The sequence below is a fragment of the Hyla sarda genome (genome assembly GCF_029499605.1).
Source record: "Hyla sarda isolate aHylSar1 chromosome 1 unlocalized genomic scaffold, aHylSar1.hap1 SUPER_1_unloc_12, whole genome shotgun sequence".
Taxonomy (NCBI): domain Eukaryota; kingdom Metazoa; phylum Chordata; class Amphibia; order Anura; family Hylidae; genus Hyla; species Hyla sarda.
The window spans coordinates 415,001-436,428 of NW_026607573.1; the positions used below are offsets into that span (position 1 = coordinate 415,001).

The 21,428-nt window shown below is 46.5% G+C and overlaps 2 protein-coding genes across 2 annotated transcripts in view; one reads left to right on the forward strand and one right to left on the reverse strand.

The window, feature by feature from the left end:
* LOC130297963 (uncharacterized protein DDB_G0290685-like) overlaps nt 1-3,380 on the reverse strand; it is a 79,292-nt gene extending 75,912 nt beyond the window's left edge. The window contains exons 1-2 of the mRNA XM_056550835.1: nt 2,916-3,380; nt 1,426-1,716 (exon numbers count right to left, since the gene is read on the reverse strand). The gene's annotated coding sequence lies outside the window, so the exon portion shown is untranslated. The remainder of the gene's footprint in view (nt 1-1,425; nt 1,717-2,915) is intronic.
* Nucleotides 1-21,428, forward strand: part of LOC130297964 (uncharacterized) — an 80,794-nt gene that overhangs the window by 6,193 nt on the left and 53,173 nt on the right. The window contains exons 5-10 of the mRNA XM_056550836.1: nt 1,814-1,892; nt 2,000-2,091; nt 2,209-2,317; nt 3,440-4,567; nt 14,948-15,370; nt 17,002-17,159. Coding sequence (XP_056406811.1) covers nt 1,814-1,892; nt 2,000-2,091; nt 2,209-2,317; nt 3,440-4,567; nt 14,948-15,370; nt 17,002-17,159 — 1,989 coding nt within the window. The remainder of the gene's footprint in view (nt 1-1,813; nt 1,893-1,999; nt 2,092-2,208; nt 2,318-3,439; nt 4,568-14,947; nt 15,371-17,001; nt 17,160-21,428) is intronic.

The window sequence follows — 21,428 nt, forward strand, 5'->3', positions numbered from 1 at the left end:
TGTACACAGTGTTATAAACTAATACAAATATATATATATACGTCTCCCTGTATATGTGTACACAGTGTTATAAACTAATACAGATATATATATATACGTCTCCCTGTATATGTGTACACAGTGTTATAAACTAATACAAATATATATATATATATATACACGTCTCCCTGTATATGTGTACACAGTGTTATAAACTAATACAAATATATATATATATATATACACACGTCTCCCTGTATATGTGTACACAGTGTTATAAACTAATACAAATATATATATATATACGTCTCCCTGTATATGTGTACACAGTGTTATAAACTAATACAAATATATATATATATATATATACGTCTCCCTGTATATGTGTACACAGTGTTATAAACTAATACAGATATATATATATATATATACGTCTCCCTGTATATGTGTACACAGTGTTATAAACTAATACAGATATATATATATATATATATATATACGTCTCCCTGTATATGTGTACACAGTGTTATAAACTAATACAAATATATATATACGTCTCCCTGTATATGTGTACACAGTGTTATAAACTAATACAAATATATATATATACGTCTCCCTGTATATGTGTACACAGTGTTATAAACTAATACAGATATATATATATATACGTCTCCCTGTATATGTGTACACAGTGTTATAAACTAATACAGATATATATATATATACGTCTCCCTGTATATGTGTACACAGTGTTATAAACTAATACAGATATATATATATACGTCTCCCTGTATATGTGTACACAGTGTTATAAACTAATACAAATATATATATATACGTCTCCCTGTATATGTGTACACAGTGTTATAAACTAATACAAATATATATATATACGTCTCCCTGTATATGTGTACACAGTATTATAAACTAATACAAATATATATATATATACGTCTCCCTGTATATGTGTACAGTGTTATAAACTAATACAAATATATATATATACGTCTCCCTGTATATGTGTACACAGTGTTATAAACTAATACTAATATATATATATATATATACGTCTCCCTGTATATGTGTACACAGTGTTATAAACTAATACAAATATATAAGTCTCCCTGTATATGTGTACACAGTGTTATAAACTAATACAGATATATATATATATACGTCTCCCTGTATATGTGTACACAGTGTTATAAACTAATACAAATATATATATATATATATATACGTCTCCCTGTATATGTGTACACAGTGTTATAAACTAATACAGATATATATAATAGTGAGCGCTGAGAGGGACTGGAGTATGAATGTGTTATGTTACCACTTTATGTTACTACTAATATAACCCATTCATACTCCAGTCCCTCTCAGCGCTCACCACAATAAGATATAATAATAGACATGTCCCCCATGACTTCTCGGGTCACTTACCTCTTCTATAAAACATTGTGATGGAAAGGAAAGTGAAATAAAAGGGGGAGGGCGGGGGCTTCTTCTAATCTTCCCACAGGTGACTGAGCTGGAGACACCACAGCCCAGTATAGAAGGGAAATACTTTTCCCGCCAATGGGGCTCCAGCCAATCAGAATGCTGTTGTTGGGCTGGAGCATCACTGGGCAGAAGATCATGGTTACCGGGCAGAATCTGATCCTCCAATCAGAAGCAGGAATCCATCTCTCAGCAGAACAGCTGTTACCGGGCAGAATAACTGAGGAAAACAACCTGTGGAGATAAAGGCCCAGGTTATGGTGGAATTCGAGAGACCCTTTTTATTTTGTTGTGTTTTATTTTTTTTTGTTTTGTTTTTTTTGGTCTTTAGGGTGAAGATCTGATGTGTATTAAGGTTGAGGTTAAAGATGAACCAGAAGAGGAGACGGATTTGGGGGCCGATCAGCAGTGTAAGGAGGGGGAGACTTTTATTGGTGGAGGGTCTCCTAGATACTACTACACCCATCATCTGATCATCACATGGAATAATCTATTCATCACTGTGTGTTCCCTACAGATGGAGTCATTGATAGAAATCCACCCGAGAGGTGTCCCCGCCCTCTGTATTCCCAGGACTGTCCAGAGGGAAATGTCCCAGAGAAGCATCAGGTAGATGAGGCTGATCCTATATCTCTATAGGGGGGTCCTGCAGTCATAGATTTTGGGGGTCTCTGTTGCTCCTCCTGTCTGCTGTATTGTAGTGAATTGTTCTATATGTCACATCAGGGGGGAGATCTGACTAATAATAAAGTGGAGGATGAAGAAGAGAGGATGAGGGGCCATCACCCGTGTATGAGGGAAGTGAAGGAGGAAATTCCAGGAGGTGTTACCCCAGGTATGTAATAATTCCAGGAGGTATTGTCCCAGATATGTAATAATGCCAGGAGGTGTTACCCCAGGTATGTAATTTTGCCAGGAGGTGTTACCCCAGGTATGTAATTTTGCCTGGAGGTGTTACCCCATGTATGTAATTTTGCCTGGAGGTGTTACCCCATGAATGCAATAATGCCAGGAGGTGTCACCCCAGGGATGTAATAATGCCAGGAGGTGTCACCCCAGGGATGTAATAATGCCAGGAGGTGTCACCCCAGGGATGTAATAATGCCAGGAGGTGTCACCCCAGGGATGTAATAATGCCAGGAGGTGTCACCCCAGGGATGTAATAATGCCAGGAGGTGTCACCCCAGGGATGTAATAATGCCAGGAGGTGTCACCCCAGGGATGTAATAATGCCAGGAGGTGTCACCCCAGGGATGTAATAATGCCAGGAGGTGTCACCCCAGGGATGTAATAATGCCAGGAGGTGTCACCCCAGGGATGTAATAATGGATACAGAGGGAATTCAGAGGTTTCTTCAGGGGAGGCTCCACCTTAGATCTACATTACATTAACCCTTCAGGCCCCAGTGATCCTGTGTTATGTATAGTCAGGACCTGAGGAAGGAGACTGCACATAGAGATCCTCTCCGGGGTCATCTGTGGGTCCTCTCCGGGGTCGTCTGTGGGTCCTCTCCGGGGTCGTCTGTGGGTCCTCTCCGGGGTCCTCTGTGGGTCCTCTCCGGGGTCCTCTGTGGGTCCGTTCCAAGGTTTTTTCCTCAGTGATTGTATATATCACAAGTGTTCCTCTCCCGGTTTCAGTATAGGGCATCTTTCTTCCAGTGAAGTCTCTCGGTGAGCAGAGCTGATGATTTTGCCTAAAGGGGTTCGAAGAACAGAGCTAATTTTCTTCCAAAGACAGCACCACCCCTGTCACCTGAGGTTATGTGTGGTATTACAACTTGGCTCCATTCACTTCAATGGGAGCTTAGTTGCAGTTAGCCAGCATCACCACTATACAATGAATGATGTAGGGTTTACTGTGTAGTGTGGGCCGTGCGATTGGCAGGTAGGAAGGGGTCGGTAGCCGACCAATCTGTGATTAATTGACAACAACAAAAAAATCCATTTTATTCCAACAGTTAATCCCAGTAAGAATACTGAGGGCAATGTCATGTTATCTGTGAGTGACAAAGGAGAAGATGGAGAGATCATGGAGCGCTGCTCAGGAGAAGATGGAGAGATCAGGGAGCGATACGCAGGAGAAGATGGAGAGATCATGGAGCGATACGCAGGAGAAGATGGAGAGATCATGGAGCGATACGCAGGAGAAGATGGAGAGATCATGGAGCGCTCCTCAGGAAAAGATGGAGAGATCATGGAGCGATACGCAGGAGAAGATGGAGGGATCATGGAGCGATACGCAGCAGAAGATGGAGAGATCATGGAGCGCTCCTCAGGAGAAGACCTCCTTACCCCTAATGTCCATCCAGATCTATTATATAATAATCCCCCTGATCCTGGGGAACCTTCTCCTGACCAACCACACATTGTTACCACAAAGACAGAGAAGAAAAGGATCCAATGTGATGAATGTGGGAAATGGTTTACACAAAGATCAACTCTTTTTACTCATAGAAGAATTCACACAGGAGAGAAACCGTATTCATGTTCAGAATGTGGAAAATGCTTTACAACTAAATACATGCTTGTTATACACAAAAGAATTCACACAGGAGAGAAGCCATATTCATGTTCAGAATGTGGTAAATGCTTTTCACACAAAACAAATCTTGTTAGACATGTGAGAAGTCACACAGGAGAGAGGCCACATTCATGTTCAGAATGTGAGAAATGTTTTACAAGTAAAGATGACCTAATAAAACATGAAAGATGTCACACAGGAGAGAAGCCCTATTCATGTCCAGTCTGTGAAAAATGTTTTGCTTATAGATCAAATCTTGCTATACATGAGAGAACTCACACAGGAGTGAAGCCATATTCATGCTCAGAATGTGGGAAATGTTATACACACAAATCACAACTCGTTATACATCAGAGACATCACACAGGAGAAAAGCCGTTTTCATGTTCTGAATGTGGGAAATGTTATACACAAAAAATACGACTTGTTAAACATATGGTATGTCACACAGGAGAGAAGCCGTATTCATGTTCAGAATGTGGGAGATGTTTTACAGATAAATCAGATCATGTTAGACATGAGAGAAGTCACACAGGAATGACAACATTTGTAAACTCATCGCATCGTATTGTATAGTGTTGAGCGAAAACATTTCATTTTACAGAAGACTCTTTGGAGTTCTTTGAAGCCAAAGTTTTTGGTATTTGTTGTTGGTAAATGTGGCCAATATAGGAGCAACTATTGTACTGAATTAGGAGCACATGGAGAATAGATGTAGAAACACGTAACTCTGAGGGCCCGGTCAGGGGTTCGCAACAGGAGGAATTCCTCATCCAATTGCCGAAGAACTTTATAGCCCAGTGAGACACTTTATTGGAAGTCCTGGTCTCCCCTATTATATAATGAAGTCATCCAAAAACTATTGATCTGTGCTGACTGTAATATGGAAAACATTTATTTTATATGTAATGCACCAAGGGGAGTCTCTCTATTCGAGAGTGCGATATACTGTGTGTAATAAATAATGTGAGATAATTGTGTAGTATTTTGCACCATTCCGCGCCACACTGGGTTTATACCTTCAAGATCAAAAGTTATCTGTGCAACATCAGGTGCTGCCCGAGGTGCCCAACACCAGGTACTGCCCGAGGTGCCCAACACCAGGTGCTGCCCGAGGTGCCCAACGCCAGGTACTGCCCGAGGTGCCCAACGCCAGGTACTGCCCGAGGTGCCCAACGCCAGGTACTGCCCGAGGTGCCCAACGCCAGGTACTGCCCGAGGTGCCCAACGCCAGGTACTGCCCGAGGTGCCCAACGCCAGGTACTGCCCGAGGTGCCCAACGCCAGGTACTGCCCGAGGTGCCCAACGCCAGGTACTGCCCGAGGTGCCCAACGCCAGGCACTGCCCGAGGTGCCCAACGCCAGGCACTGCCCGAGGTGCCCAACGCCAGGTACTGCCCGAGGTACGCAACGCCAGATACTGCCAGAGGTGTCCAACACCAGGTGCTGCCCAAGGTGTCCAACATTAAGCACTGCCCGATGCCAGGTGCTGCCCGAGGTGCCCAAAACCAGGTGCTGCCCAACGCTAGGTGCTGCCCGAGGTGCCCAAGACCAGGTGCTGCCCAACGCTAGGTGCTGCCCGAGGTGCCCAATGCCAGGTGCTGCCCAAGTTGCCCAACTCCATGTGCTGCCCGAGGTGCCCAATCACTGATGAAACAACTGGGGCAGATTTACCAAGAATTTTGCAGAGGAAAAGCTGCCCAGTTTCCCATAACAACCAATCAGATCGCTTCTTTCATTTTTAACAAGGCCAAGGCAAAATGAAAGGAGCGATCTGATTGGTTGCTATGGGCAACTGGGCAACTTTTCCTCTCCACGGGTTTTGATAAATTTCCCCCTCTGTTCCTAGGAGTAGACAAATGCATTGTTGGGTGCTTTATGGACTATTTCCTGGAGATCACATGGTTGGGGCTATGCAGTAGGGAAACGGCTTATTATAAACTCTGGGAGGATGTCTGCCCAGGACTAGTCCTTACCCTGCTCAGAGACTCAGTCCGGACCTCAAAGACCCTTGTGTTTTGTCACTTAGTACCACTTTTGGCCTCTGATCTCCTCTCATTTCGTTGGGGGGCCGCACAGCCCTCCATGTTCTTGCCAGAGGTAGCCTGACTGCCATTAGGTACGGAGATGAGATCCTCAGACCCCTTGTGAGACCATATGCTGGTGCGGTTGGGTTCCTCCTAATACAAGACAATGCTAGACCTCATGTGGGTGGAGTGTGTCAGCAGTTCCTACAAGAGGAAGGCATTGATGCTATGGACTGGCCGCCCGTTCCCCTGAATCCGATTGAGCACATCTGGGACGTCTCGCTCCATCCACCACAGACTGTCCAGGAGTTGGTGGATACTTTAGTCCAGGTCTGGGAGGACATCCCTCAGGAGACCATCCTCCACCTCATCAGGAGCATGCCCAGGCGGGGAGGTCATACGGGCACGTGGAGGCCACACACACTACTGAGCCTCATTGGGACTTGTATTAAGGACATTACATAAAGTTGGATCAGCCTGTAGTGAGGTTTTCCTCTGTGATTTTGAGGGTGACTCCATATCCAGACCTTCAGGGGTTAATGATTTCCATTGATAATTTTTGTGATTTTGTTGTCAGCGAATTCAACTATGTAAAGAGGAAAGGATTTCATACGATTAGTTCATCAGATCTACGATGTGTTATCACAGGGAGACCTTTAGTTTTTTGAGCAGTGTAGTTATACCCCCTCCAGCTCTGTATACTGCTGCTATCTCTATGGGATCAGTAGATATAGTAGTTATACACCTCCCCTCCAGCTCTATATGTATACTGCTATCTCTATGGGATCAGTATAAATAGTAGATATACACCTCCCCTCCAGCTCTATCTGTATACTGCTATCTCTCTGGGATCAGGATATATAGTAGTTATACCCCTCCCCTCCAGCTCTATCTGTATACTGCTATCTATATGGGATCAGGATATATAGTAGGTATACCCCTCCCCTCCAGCTCTATCTGTATACTCCTATCTCTATGGGATCAGGATATATAGTAGGTATACCCCTCCCCTCCAGCTCTATCTGTATACTCCTATCTCTGTGGGATCAGGATATATAGTTGTTATACACCACCCCTCCAGCTCTATCTGTATACTACTGCTATCTCTCTGGGATCAGGATATTTAGTAGTTATATACCTCCCCTCCAGCTCTATCTGTATACTACTGCTATCTCTATGGGATCAGGATATATAGTAGTTATACCCCTCCCCTCCAGCGCTATCTGTATACTGCTATCTCTATGGGATCAGGATATATAGTAGTTATACCCCTCCCCTCCAGCTCTATCTGTATACTGCTATCTCTATGGGATCAGGAGGATATATAGTAGTTATACACCTCCCCTCCAGCTCTATCTGTATACTGCTGCTATCTCTCTGGGATCAGGATTTATTGTAGTTATATACCTCCCCTCCAGCTCTATCTGTATACTGCTATCTCTATGGGATCAGGATATATAGTAGTTATACCCCTCCCCTCCAGCTCTATCTGTATACTGCTATCTCTATGGGATCAAGATATATAGTAGTTATATACCTCCCCTCCAGCTCTATCTGTATACTGCTGCTATCTCTCTGGGATCAGGATATTTAGTAGTTATATACCTCCCCTCCAGCTCTATCTGTATACTACTGCTATCTCTATGGGATCAGGATATATAGTAGTTATACCCCTCCCCTCCAGCACTATCTGTATACTGCTATCTCTATGGGATCAGGATATATAGTAGTTATACCCCTCCCCTCCAGCTCTATCTGTATACTGCTATCTCTATGGGATCAGGAGGATATATAGTAGTTATACACCTCCCCTCCAGCTCTATCTGTATACTGCAGCTATCTCTCTGGGATCAGGATTTATTGTAGTTATATACCTCCCCTTCAGCTCTATCTGTATACTGCTATCTCTATGGGATCAGGATATATAGTAGTTATACCCCTCCCCTCCAGCTCTATCTCTATACTGCTATCTCTATGGGATCAGGATATATAGTAGTTACACCCCTCCCCTTCAGCTCTATCTGTATACTGCTATCTCTATGGGATCCGGCCCAGCATGCTGGGAGTTGTAGTTTTGCAACATCTGGAGGTCCGCAGGTTGAAGACCACTGGTATAGGAGGTAATACTCACGTGTCCCCGCCGCTCCGGACCCGTCACCACTGCCCTGGATGTCGCTCCATCGCTGTCGCCGCTCCAGACATCTTCCCCAGGATCCACGCTCTCCGTCGCCGTCATCACGTCACTATGCACGCCGCTCCTATTGCATGACGGGACGGCGTGCGCGACAACGTGATGACGTCGAAGGGGAGCGCCGGCCATGCAGGGGATCCCGGCACGGAGCAGACACCGAGGAGGCAGGTAAGGTCCCTCCCGGTTTCCTGTAAGCTGTTCGGGATTTCACCGCGGCGGTCCCGAACAGCCTGACTGAGCAGCCGGGATACAGTCACTTTTGCTTCAGACGCGGCGGTCAGCTTTGATTGCTGCGTCCGAAGGGTTAATACAGGGCGTCACCGCGATCGGTGATGTCCTGTATTAGCCGCGGGTCCCGGCTGTTGATGGCCGCAGGGACCGCCGCGATAGGTGTGTATTCGCCGTATAAGACGCACCAATTTCCCCCCAGTTTTGGAGAAGAAAAAGTGCGTCTTATACGGCGAAAAATACGGTATATACAATATTTTATTTGCGCATTTTACATTTTATGCATTTGTAGTCATGTCTATTTGTTATCTCAACTTGCACGGGTGCAATGAGCCATCAAGTGGGGAGGAGGATGTGTCCCGTGACCAAACCCCTTGGATTGGGTACTGACGGGATACATCCCCTATTTAAGGCTCGTATATGCATGTGTTTAATGTATGACTAAGGCCCAACGCCAGGGCCGAAACGCGTAACCTGTGCCCATGTTTTCCATGTACTGAAGTTTTTATTTCAATAAAGAGCATCGTTCTGCACCTACCTGGACATCCACTTGTTCTTCAGTCTTAGGCGCTACAGGCTGGGGAAGTGAGCTGGACATTACTTCACATTGTCTACTAGTGTATATAGTAGTTATACACCTCCCCTCCAGCTATATCTGTATACTGCTGCTGCTATCTCTATGGGATCAGGATATATAGTAGTTGTGATCGGGGCTTCACATTCGTGCTCGTGATTACAATAGTACATTACCTACCTGTTATGTAGGACATTTAAACTTAACATACCGGTCAGATTTGTGCCCAATGACCGCAACGGAGGGCACGCCTTTAGTGGGCATACCCTGTAATGGACGAATGAAGAAAAAGAGGGAGGGATTCACACACGTCACGAACGCCCTTCCAATAGGAGGCAGGGGCGTTACATACCTCTTCCCCCCCACCAACAACCCTTTCCGCCCCATCTAGACGTGCAGGGGGGATACTTCCGCCCCTCTCACAAATACAGCCTAAATAGGCTTTAAACTTATACACCTTCCTTCCAGCTCTATCTGTATACTGCTGCTATCTCTATGGGATCAGGATATATAGTAGATATACCCCTACCCTCCAGCTCTATCTGTATACTGCTGCTTTCTCTATGGGATCAGGATATATAATAGTCATACACCTCCCCTCCAGCTTTATCTGTATACTGCTATCTCTATTGGATCAGCAGATATGTCAGGATTCGGCAGGCTGGAGGTGGATCCTCTGTGTCAGAGAGGGATTGGCGTGGACCGTGTCGGTGGACCGGTTCTAAGTTGCTACTGGTTTTCACCAGAGCCCGCCGCAAAGCGGGATGGACTTGCAGCGGCGGTAGCAACAGGTCGTATCCACCGGCAACGGCTCAACCTCTCTGACTGCTGAGATAGGCGCGGTACAAGGGATTAGACAAGAGCAGGGTCGGACGTAGCAGAAGGTCAGGGCAGGCAGCAAGGATCGTAGTCAGGGGCAACGGCAAGAGGTCTGGAACACAGGCTAGGAACACACAAGGAACGCTTTCACTGGCACAATGGCAACAAGATCCGGCAAGGAAGTGCAGGGGAAGTGAGGTATTATAGGGAAGTGCACAGGTGAAGACAATAATTAAAACCCATGCGCCAATCAGTGGCGCACCGGCCCTTTAAATCGCAAAGACCCGGCGCACGCGCACCCTAGGGAGCGGGGCCGCGCGCACCGGGACAGCACAGACTGGGAACGAGTCTGGTAAGCGGGTCGGGATGCGCACCGCGAGCGGGCGCGTCCCGCATCGCGAATCGCATCCCGGCTGGGGACATTATCGCAGCGCACCCGGTCAGCGGGTCTGACCGGGGCGCTGCGAACAGGAGAACGCCGTGAGCGCTCCGGGGAGGAGCGGGGACCCGGAGCGCTCGGCGTAACAGTACCCCCCCTTGGGTCTCCCCCTCTTTTTAGAACCCGAGAACTTGTGGATAAGGTCCTTGTCAAGGATGTTGTCCTCGGGTTCCCATGACCTCTCCTCCGGGCCGCAATTCTCCCAATCTACAAGAATTTTTTTTTTTACCTCTGGCCGTCTTGGATGCCAGAATTTCTTTAACCGAGAAGATGTCAGAGGACCCGGAGACAGGAGTAGGAGCAACAACCTTAGGAGAGAAGCGGTTAAGGATAAGTGGTTTAAGGAGAGAGACATGAAAAGCATTGGGAATACGGAGAGGAGGAGGAAGAAGGAGTTTGTAAGAGACAGGATTGATTTGGCATTTGATTTTAAAAGGACCAAGATAACGTGGTCCCAGTTTATAACTGGGGACACGAAAGCGGACATACTTGGCGGAGAGCCACACTTTGTCACCAGGAGAAAAGACAGGAGGAGTTCTTCTTTTTTTGTCGCCATATTTCTTCATCCGGGATGAGGCCTGTAGGAGAGATTTTTGAGTCTCTTTCCAGATGGTGTAGAAGTCCCGAGTCACCTCATCAACAGCGGGCAAACCAGAAGGCATGGGAGTGGGGAGGGGGGGAAAGAGGGTGACGGCCGTACACCACAAAGAATGGGGATTTAGCGGAAGACTCAGAGACTCTGAAATTGTACGAGAATTCGGCCCATGGTAGGAGATCGGCCCAGTCATCCTGGCGGGAGGAAACAAAATGTCGCAAATAGTCACCAAGAACCTGATTAACTCTTTCCACTTGCCCATTGGATTGGGGATGATAAGAAGACGAGAAGTTTAATTTGATTTTAAGCTTATTACAGAGGGCCCTCCAGAATTTCGACACAAATTGAACGCCTCTATCCGAGACGATATGCGTGGGAAGCCCGTGAAGGCCAAAAATGTGCACAAAAAATTGTTTCGCCAACTGAAGCGCAGAAGGAAGACCTGGAAGAGGAATAAAATGTGCCATCTTAGAAAAACGATCAACGACCACCCAAATAACTGTGTTGCCATGGGATAAAGGTAAGTCTGTAATAAAGTCCATAGCAATCTGAGACCATGGTCGCTCAGGAACAGGCAGAGGATGGAGGAGACCAGCAGGCTTCTGGCGAGGAGTCTTGTCCCGGGCACAGACTGTACAAGCCCGAACAAAATCAGCAACATCTGTTTCCAGGGTAGACCACCAATAAAAACGAGAGATGAGCTGGACGGATTTCTTGATGCCAGCATGGCCGGCGAGGTGTGAGGAGTGTCCCCACCTGAGAATCCTGAGGCGCTGGCGTGGAGGGACGAAGGTCTTTCCTGGAGGAGTTTGTCTGATGGAAGCTGGAGAAGCGGAGATCAGACAGTCAGGAGGAATAATGTGTTGCGGGGAGGCTTCCATTTCAGAGGCATCCGAGGAACAAGAGAGAGCGTCAGCCCTAATGTTCTTGTCAGCAGGGCGAAAATGAATCTCAAAGTTAAAACGGGCAAAGAACAACGACCACCTAGCCTGGCGAGGGTTCAGCCGTTGGGCAGACTGAAGATAAGAGAGATTCTTGTGATCGGTGTATATAATAACTGGGTATTTGGACCCCTCCAGCAGGTGCCTCCATTCCTCGAGAGCCAGTTTTATGGCCAGTAGTTCTCGATCCCCAATGGAGTAGTTTTTTTCCGCCGGAGAGAAGGTCCTAGAAAAGAAACCACAAGTAACAGCATGTCCGGAAGAATTTTTCTGTAGGAGTACCGCTCCAGCTCCCACCGAGGAGGCGTCTACCTCCAGTGAGAAGGGTTTAGATGGATCCGGTCTGGAGAGTACGGGAACAGAAGAAAAGGCAGTTTTGAGACGGTTGAATGCCTCTTCCGCTTGAGGAGGCCAGGACTTAGGGTTGGCGTTTTTCTTGGTTAGGGCCACAATTGGGGCCACAATAGTGGAAAAATGTGGAATAAACTGTCTGTAGTAATTGGCAAACCCCAAGAAACAATGGATAGCTCGGAGTCCGGAAGGGCGTGGCCAATCCAATACGGCTAATAGTTTGTCCGGGTCCATTTGGAGTCCCTGGCCAGAGACTAAATATCCTAGGAAGGGAAGAGATTGGCATTCAAAGAGACATTTTTCCATTTTGGCATATAACTGATTGTCCCGAAGTCTCTGAAGAACCATGTGGACATGCCGGCGGTGTTCTTCTAGGTTGGAAGATAAAATCAAAATATCGTCCAGGTAGACCACAACACAGGTATATAAAAGATCACGAAAAATGTCATTTACAAAGTCCTGGAAGACGGCAGGGGCGTTGCAAAGCCCAAAAGGCATAACCAAAGATTCAAAGGGGCAACGGAAAGAGGTCTGGAACACAGGCTAGGAATACACAAGGAAACGCTTTCCCTGGCACAATGGCAACAAGATCCGGCAAGGAAGTGCAGGGGAAGTGAGGTATTATAGGGAAGTGCACAGGTGAAGACACTAATTAAAACCCATGCGCCAATCAGTGGCGCACCGGCCCTTTAAATCGCAAAGACCCGGCGCGTGCGCGCCCTAGGGAGCGGGGCCGCGCGCGCCGGGACAGCACAGACGGGAAACGAGTCTGGTAAGCGGGTCGGGATGCACACCACGAGCGGGCGCGTCCCGCATCGCGAATCGCATCCCGGCTGGGGACATTATCGCAGCGCACCCGGTCAGCGGGTCTGACCGGGGCGCTGCGAACAGGAGAACGCCGTGAGCGCTCCGGGGAGGAGCGGGGACCCGGAGCGCTCGGCGTAACAAGATATAGTAGATATACACCTCCCCTCCAGCTCTATCTGTATACTGCTATCTCTATGGGATCAATATATATAGTAGATATACACCTCCAGCTCTATCTGTATACTGCTATCTCTATTGGATCAGTATATATAGTAGATATACACCTCCCCTCCAGCTCTATCTGTATACTGCTATCTCTGGGATCAGTATATATAGTAGATATACACCTCCCCTCCAGCTCTATCTGTATACTTTGTCAAGGAAATACAGTCTATAACTCTGCCCACTGGTGCATCAGTCCACAATCTATAGCATACATTGATCCGGTGCTCTGTGAGATGATATAGAGACAGAATGCAAACCAACTTGGTGTAGCTTGTAAAAACTCCCGGCGCTCGTAGTTCACGCTTCATTCATTTATTCCCGTAAGAGGTGAAGAAACATGTCGGGAGGGAGAAAAGAGACGGGACAACGTCTGTTTCTCGGCTGCTCTCCGCTTCTACCGGTCCCTACGTCCCTTCTACTTCCTCCATACCTTTTACCGTCACATGATCATTGCACCTGTTCAGTAGGGTGGTTAACCCTTACATCACACTGAGCAGGTGCAATTGAATGTATTGTAACAGCCGATTCACATTATGCGTTTACGCATGTATATCATTTTTCTAAAAAATTCTACCAATGTATAGTATAGCATCTATAGCAATGACATACATATATTAAAGTCCTTGTGAACGTGATACAAAAAACATATACCGTATTTTTTGCCGTATAAGACGCACTTTTTCGTCCCCAAAACTGGGGGGGGGAAGTTGGTGCGTCTTATATGGCGAATACACACCTATCTCGGCGGTCCCTGCGGCCATCAATGGCCGGGACCCGTGGCTAATACAGCACATCACCGATCGTGGTGATACCCTGTATTGACCCTTCAGATGTGGCGATCAAAGCTGACCACCGCGTCTGAAGCGAAAGTAACGCTAACTCGGCTGCTCAGTTGGGCTGTTCGGGACCGCCGCGGTGAAATTGAGGCTGTCCCGAACAGCTTAAAGGACACCGGGAGGGACCTTACCTGCCTCCTCGGTGTCTGCTCCATGCCGGGATCCCCTGCTTGGCCGGCGCTCTCATTCGACATCATCACGTCGTCGTGCACGCCGTCCCGTCATCCAATAGGAGCGGTGTGCGTAGCGACGTGATGACGGCGACGGATAGCGTGGATCCCGGGGAAGAACACATCCGGAGAGTCGGGGACACCACGGGGAAGCGGCAGCAGCGATGGGGCGACATCCAGGGCAGCGGTGACGGGTCCGGAGCGGCGGGGACAGGTGAGTATTACCTCCTATTCAGTGGTCTTCAACCTGCGGACCTCCAGATGTTGTAAAACTACAACTCCCAGCATGCCCGAACAGCCAACAGCTGTCCGGACATGCTGGGAGTTGTAGTTTTGCAACATCTGGAGGTCCGCAGGTTGAAGACCACTGTTGGGTTAAGAATCTTTATTTTTTTAGATTTTGCACCTATAAATTGGTGCGTCCAATAGGGCGAAAAATACGGTAAATATCACAATTTATCAAGTTGAAAATATGTTGATATCTTTGCGGTCATTTAGTCCCAGTTGACCTAGAGCACCAGTTTTTAATATAACTGATGTTCCTTCTGATATCTCCTCCTCCAGGGATCGCATCGATTCGTAATAATTCCGAGAATGACAGAACAGACGTATTTCTACACTGTCAGAAAAAGAAACCAAGTTATTCTGGACAGTGAATTCCTTACAGTCCTACTGTTAAAGTGAAAGGGCTCCAAGAGGATTACGAGCATACAAGGAAATGTCACAATTTTTGGATGATGCAGATTTCCTCCAGGAATGGAGGGAGATTCACAAAGATCATGCATTGCGGTTAACAAAACTTATTCTATCCCGAACTGAGAAGGAGTACTCTACGGTGACAGAGGAACTTCTTAAAGCTAAAATGGAGCTCAAAACTCGTCTGTCAGAAACCCAGTATGCTAATTTAATAAAACGGATTGAAAAACGCCTCATACCTATTCAAGCCAAATTAAAGGAAAAGAAAAAAGATAAATTTCTTTGGGACAAACTGGACTACGATTCAGGAAAAATATTTGATTGGCAACCAAGACAACCCCGTAGAAGACGCCCAAGACCTCCTCAGAGACAAAAAGAGTATTGGACCACCGACTCGGGCTCTGACTCCAGGGGAGGGGTTGATCGAGAAGGAGCAGTGACTATTTCCTCATCCAGTCAAATGACTGAAGGTGAGGGTGCCCCTTTAGGACCCGGACAAGACAGGGACGCCCGAGACCCCAAAAAACTAGGTGTAAAAAGGAAACAGGTCACCTGGCGCCAGTAGGTGATACTGATCCAACTACCACCACAAATGTGAGTTACATCTCTTCTTATACAGTATCCAATGTGATTTAACAACAGTTAACCTTAGCGATGATTGCCTAGCTCTGTTGAGTAGAGGTTTAAACTTTTGTTTAACCACTGAGTTCGATCCAGTCAGATTTGAAGTAGATCTCAGGAAAACTATTCGGAAAATTAACCTGTTCTGCTTCTTCCAGTTCTCGGCAGGGGGATCTGGGGGAGGTGTAACAGGAGAAGGGGAGACCCGCCCATACATAGGTCCGTTGGGTTTTAGTTTAAGTCCGAATTTTTCCGAACAGCACCGTACTGTCTTGGCCACTTTATGTGACATTGCGGGGTCCAGCGATCTAAATATAGAACCGCCTATTGATTTTTTTTCAGGTGGTAACCCATCTAAGTTTAATCCCCCCTTACCGGCCGGCAGTCCACTGGATCAATTCATTGAAGCAGTTTTGAGAGAAACTCTATCCTTGATATACCCTAAGGATAGACCTAATTTATCCCCCGGAGAATTGCAGGCATTGAAATGGCTGCGTTAACGTGAGGATATTGTGGTAAAGCCGGACGACAAGGGGGGCAATATTGTTTTACTTTCACGTGATTATTATTTGGAGGAGGCGACGAGACAGCTCCAGGATAAGACCACTTACACCTTATTAAGTACAGATCCAACTAGTGATTACAATGCCAAGATACGGTCAGCGCTGAGACGGGGAGTTGAGCAGGGATTAATATAGGGCAAATTCACTGAGAAATTGATAACAGAACATCCTAAACGCCCATACTGGTATTGGCTGCCGAAAATCCATAAGTCACTCGATCGCCCGCCCGGTGGCCGGGTGGGGATCGGTGACTGAGTCGGTTTCCAAATACCTGGATTGGTATTTACGACCCCTGCTTGATAATGTCCCCTCATATCTTCAGGACACAGGAGATTTACTTAGAGAATTGGAACACTTCATTCGGGAGGACACGTTCCATCTCGCCAGAATAGACGTGGAGAGCCTGTACACCCGCATCCCGCAGGATGCGGGTGTACAGGCGATCCAGAGACAGCTGAGATACGCCCCAGAAATGGGAGCTGGTATGGTTGAATTTATTTGTGAACTTCTCTCCTTAGTGTTAAAGTGTAACTCATTCCAGTTTGATCGTAAATGGTATAAACAGTCAGCGGGGACGGCGATGGGGACTCCCGTCGCCCCAACTTTTGCTAATCTTTACCTGGCTGATCTGGAGGAAAATAAAATCTATCCTAATAAGAACCCATATATTTGCATTCTAAAATTGTATTATAGATACATAGATGATGTCATCATAGTATGGGATGGGTCTCTGGAATTATTTGACCTCTTTTTGTCGCCTACCTAAATGAGAATGATTACAATATGTGGTTCACTAGCGTTTTTGGAGACAAATCATTAACCTACCTGGACGTGGAGCTTGTTGCCTCCACGGGTCACTTACTCACCAAGGGATATCGTAAGAGTACAGCGGTGAATTCTCTATTGAACCATAATAGCTATCACCCCATGTAAATTCACTACCGTTCGGACAATTGTCCACTTGAGACATATCAACTGTGACATGAATATTTTTGATTCTCAGGCCGAGGAACTCTTACAGAGGCTACGTGATAAGAACTATCCTGAAGCAATGCTGCAAGAAGCTTATAAACGGGTGAGAGCCCTAGACCGAAATAGACTTCTGGAAAGAAAAAAGAAAAAGCCCAGCAGCACGGCTTCTAGGGATAGAAGGTTTATTTTCTCATTTGAATACAGCTCTATGGAACGTATACTCAAAAATGTGAATTGTTTTTTACTGGCCCAGGATGAGATCCTGCGGGACGTGGTGAAAAAGAAACCTCTCATCACGTTCCACAGGACCTCTAACCTGAGAGATAAGGCTGGGTTCACGTCACGTTTTCCCCATACGGGAGCGCATACGGCAGGGGAGAGCAAAAACCTTGCGCTCCCGCATGCCTTCGTATGCGCTCCCGTATGTAATTCATTTCAATGAGCCGGCCGGAGTGAAACGTTCGCGAGGTTTTGCTCTCCCCTGCCGTATGCGCTCCCGTATGGGAGAAAACGTAGTGGGAACCCAGCCCAAGTTGGTGAGAGGTAGTATCAACCACACGCCCACCAATTGGTTAAAGCAGGGTGCCCCAAAGGGAAATTACAGATGTGGGTCATGCAATTGGCGCCGCTTCATGAGCCCAGACAAGGTAGTGATCCTGGGAGGTATATCCTTTAGGGTGGACCAACATATAACGCACCAAATCGGTGGTGTACGCTCTCAAGTGAGAGTGCGGCATGTTCTATGTTGGGAAGACCATAAGATCTTTGAATGTCAGGTTTCCTGAGCATATTAGGTCAATTTCTACAGGCAAAGGGGCTCCAGGACTTATAAAACATATCTGTGAAGCAGCGAGCAGCCATGAAACAGATGTTGTCCCGTCTCTTTTCCCCTCCCGACATGTTTCTTCACCTCTTACGGGAATAAATGAATGAAGCGTGAACTACGAGCGCCGGGAGTTTTTTCAAGCTACACCAAGTTGTCTATCTGTATACTGCTGCTGCTATCTCTATGGGATCAGGATATATAGTAGATATATACCTCCCCTCCAGCTTTATCTGTATACTGCTGTTATCTCTATGGGATCAGGACATCTGTATACCGCTGCTATTATCTATGGGATCAGGATATATAGTAGACATACACCCCCAGCTCTATCTGTATACTGCTGTTATCTCTATGGGATCAGGACATCTGTATACCGGTGCTGTTATCTATGGGATCATGATATATAGTAGACATCTACCCCCAGCTCTATCTGTATACTGCTGTTATCTCTATGGGATCAGGACATCTGTATACCGCTGCTGTTACCTATGGGATCATGATATATAGTAGACATACACCCCCAGTTCTATCTGTATACTGTGGTTATCTCTATGGGATCATGATATATAGTATACACCTCCACATACAGCAGAAACTCAAATCTGTGAACACAACCTGAAGACTTTATTAAGAAAATGACTCAAAACTGACCTCACCCCACTTATTGTCATAATCAGCGGGTGAACTTCAGCACCAGCAGCCTGAATAGATGCCCAGGTGCAGTGATCAAACTGCACACCCCCTCTGTCTGCAAAGCTAGAGTATTTATGGGAAATGTGGGCAGCATTTCATTTCAGTGATGGAATTGCATCCAGTATGGATATAAACTTATGCCTGCCACATCAGCTAAGACAGGTGAGCACAAGGTGTACACAAGGGTGGAGGAAACTGATCGGACCCCTGCAATGTCCTGTATGGCGCCCGTGTCTCTCACCTCCTTTATTTGACAAAGTGAAGGAGAAAATTCACAATCTTCATTTTTTACACTTGCATGTTCTTGTAGACCCAATTTTTGCATTTATACAAGGGGTAAAAGGAGAAAATGTATACTTATATTTGTAGCCCAATTTCTCTCGAGTAAGCACATACCTCATATGTCTATGTAAAGTGTTCGGCGGGCGCAGTAGAGGGCTCAGAACCGAAGGAGCGACAAGGGGATTTTGGAGAGTACATTTTTCTGAAATGGTTTTTGGGGGGCATGTTGCATTTAGGAAGCCCCTATGGTACCAGAACAGCAAAAAATCCCCACATGGCACATCATTTTAGAAACTAGACCCCTTGGGGAACGTAACAAGGGGTAAAGTGAACCTTAATACCCCACAGGTGTTTCAAGACTTTTGCATATGTAAAAAAATATATATATTTTTTCACTAAAATGTGTGTTTCCCCCCAAACTTCACATTTTTGCAAGGGTTAATAGCAGAAAATACCCCCCAAATTTGTAACCCTATCTATTCTGAGTATGAAGGTACCCCATAAGTGGACCTGAAGTGCACTACGGGCGAACTACAATGCTCAGAAGAGAATGAGTCATATTTGGCTTTTGGAGAGCAAATTTTGGTCGGGGGGCATGTCGCATTTAGGAAGCCCCTATGGTGCCACAACAGCAAAAAAACCTCACATGGCATACCATTTTGGAAACTAGACCCCTTGAGGAACATAACAAGGAATAAAGTGAGCCTTAATACCCCACAGGGGTTTCACGACTTTTGCATATGTAAAAAAAAAAAAAATAACCCCAACATGGCATACTATTTTGGAAACTAGACCCCTTGAGGAACTTAACAAGGGGTACAGTGAGCATTTACCCCCCACTGGTGTCTGTCAGATCTTTGGAACAGTGGGCTGTACAAAATGTTTAATTTGCACAGCCCACTGTTCCAAAGATCTGTCAGACACCAGTGGGGTGTAAATTCTCACTGCACCCCTCATTACATTCCGTGAGGGGTGTAGTTTCCAAAATGGGGTCACATGTGGTTTTTTTTTTTTTTGCGTTTGTCAGAACTGCTGTAACAATCAGCCACCCCTGTGCAAATCGCCTCAAATGTACATGGCGCACTCTCCCTTCTGGGCCTTCTTGTGCGCCCCCAGAGCACTTTGCGCCCACTTATGGGGTATCTCCGTAGTCGGGAGAAATTGCGTTACAAATTTTGGGGGGCTTTTTTTCCCTTTTACCTCTTGTCAAAATGAACAGTATAGGGCAACACCAGCGTGTTAGTGTAAAAATTTTATTTTTTTACACTAACATGCTGTTGTAGACCCCAACTTCACCTTTTCATAAGGGGTTAAAGGAGAAAAAGCCCCCCAAAATTTGTAAGGCAATTTCTCCCGAGTACGGCGATACCCCATATGTGGCCCTAAACTGTTGCCTTGAAATGCGACAGGGCTCCAAAGTGAGAGAGCGCCATGCGCATTTGAGGCCTAAATTAGGGATTTGCATAGGGGTGGACATAGGGGTATTCTACGCCAGTGATTCCCAAACAGGGTGCCTCCAGCTGTTGCAAAACTCCCAGCATGCTTGGACAGTCAACGGCTGTCCGGCAATACTAGGAGTTGTTGTTTTGCAACAGCTGGAGGCTCCATTATGGAAACAGTGGCGTACCAGACGTTTTTCATTTTTATTGGGGAGGGAGGGGGGCTGTGTAGGGGTATGTGTATATGTAGTGTTTTTTACTTTTTATTTTATTTTGTGTTAGTGTAGTGTAGTGTTTTTAGGGTACAGTCACACGGGCTGGCGATTACAGCGAGTTTCCTGCTGCGAGTTTGAGCTGCATCGCAAACTTGCAGCCTGATACTCACTGTAAGCCCCCTGCCCATGTGAATGTACCCTGTACATTCACAGGGGGGGGGAACCTCCAGCTGTTGCAAAACTACAACTCCCAGCATGCACAGTTTATCAGTGCATGCTGGTAGTTATAGTTTTGCAACAGCTGGAGGCACACGGGTTGGGAAACACTGAGTTAGGAAACAGACAATGTTTCCCAACCTGTGTGCCTCCAGTTGTTGCCAGCATTCTCAGGCATGCTGGGAGTAGTAGTTAGGCAACATCTTTAGAGCCAGATGTTGCCGAACTACAACTCCCAGCATGTTTGGAGTTGTAGTTTTGCAACATCTGGAGGACTACAGTTTGCAGACCACTAATACAGTGGTTCCCAATCTGTGCCCTTCCAGATGTTGCAAAACTACAATTCCCAGTATGCCAAAACTGTCCAGGCATGCTGGGAGTTGTAGTTCTGCAACATCTGAAGGGCCAGATGTTACAGAACTACAACTCCCAGCATGCCTGCACAGTAAGGGCATGCTGAGGATGTGTAGTTTTGCAACATCTGGAAGGGCACAGTGGTCTCCAAACTGTGGACCTCCAGATGTTGCAAAACTGCAACTCCCAGCATGCCCAATCGCCAATGGCTGTCTGGGCATGCTGGGAGTTGTAGTTTACAGGGTCCCATTACAGCAATGCATGTCGCTTTACGGCAACGTGCATTGCTGTAAAGGGCCCGACCGCGGCTGAAGATCAACTCACCTGTCGCCGCTGCCTCTGTCTCT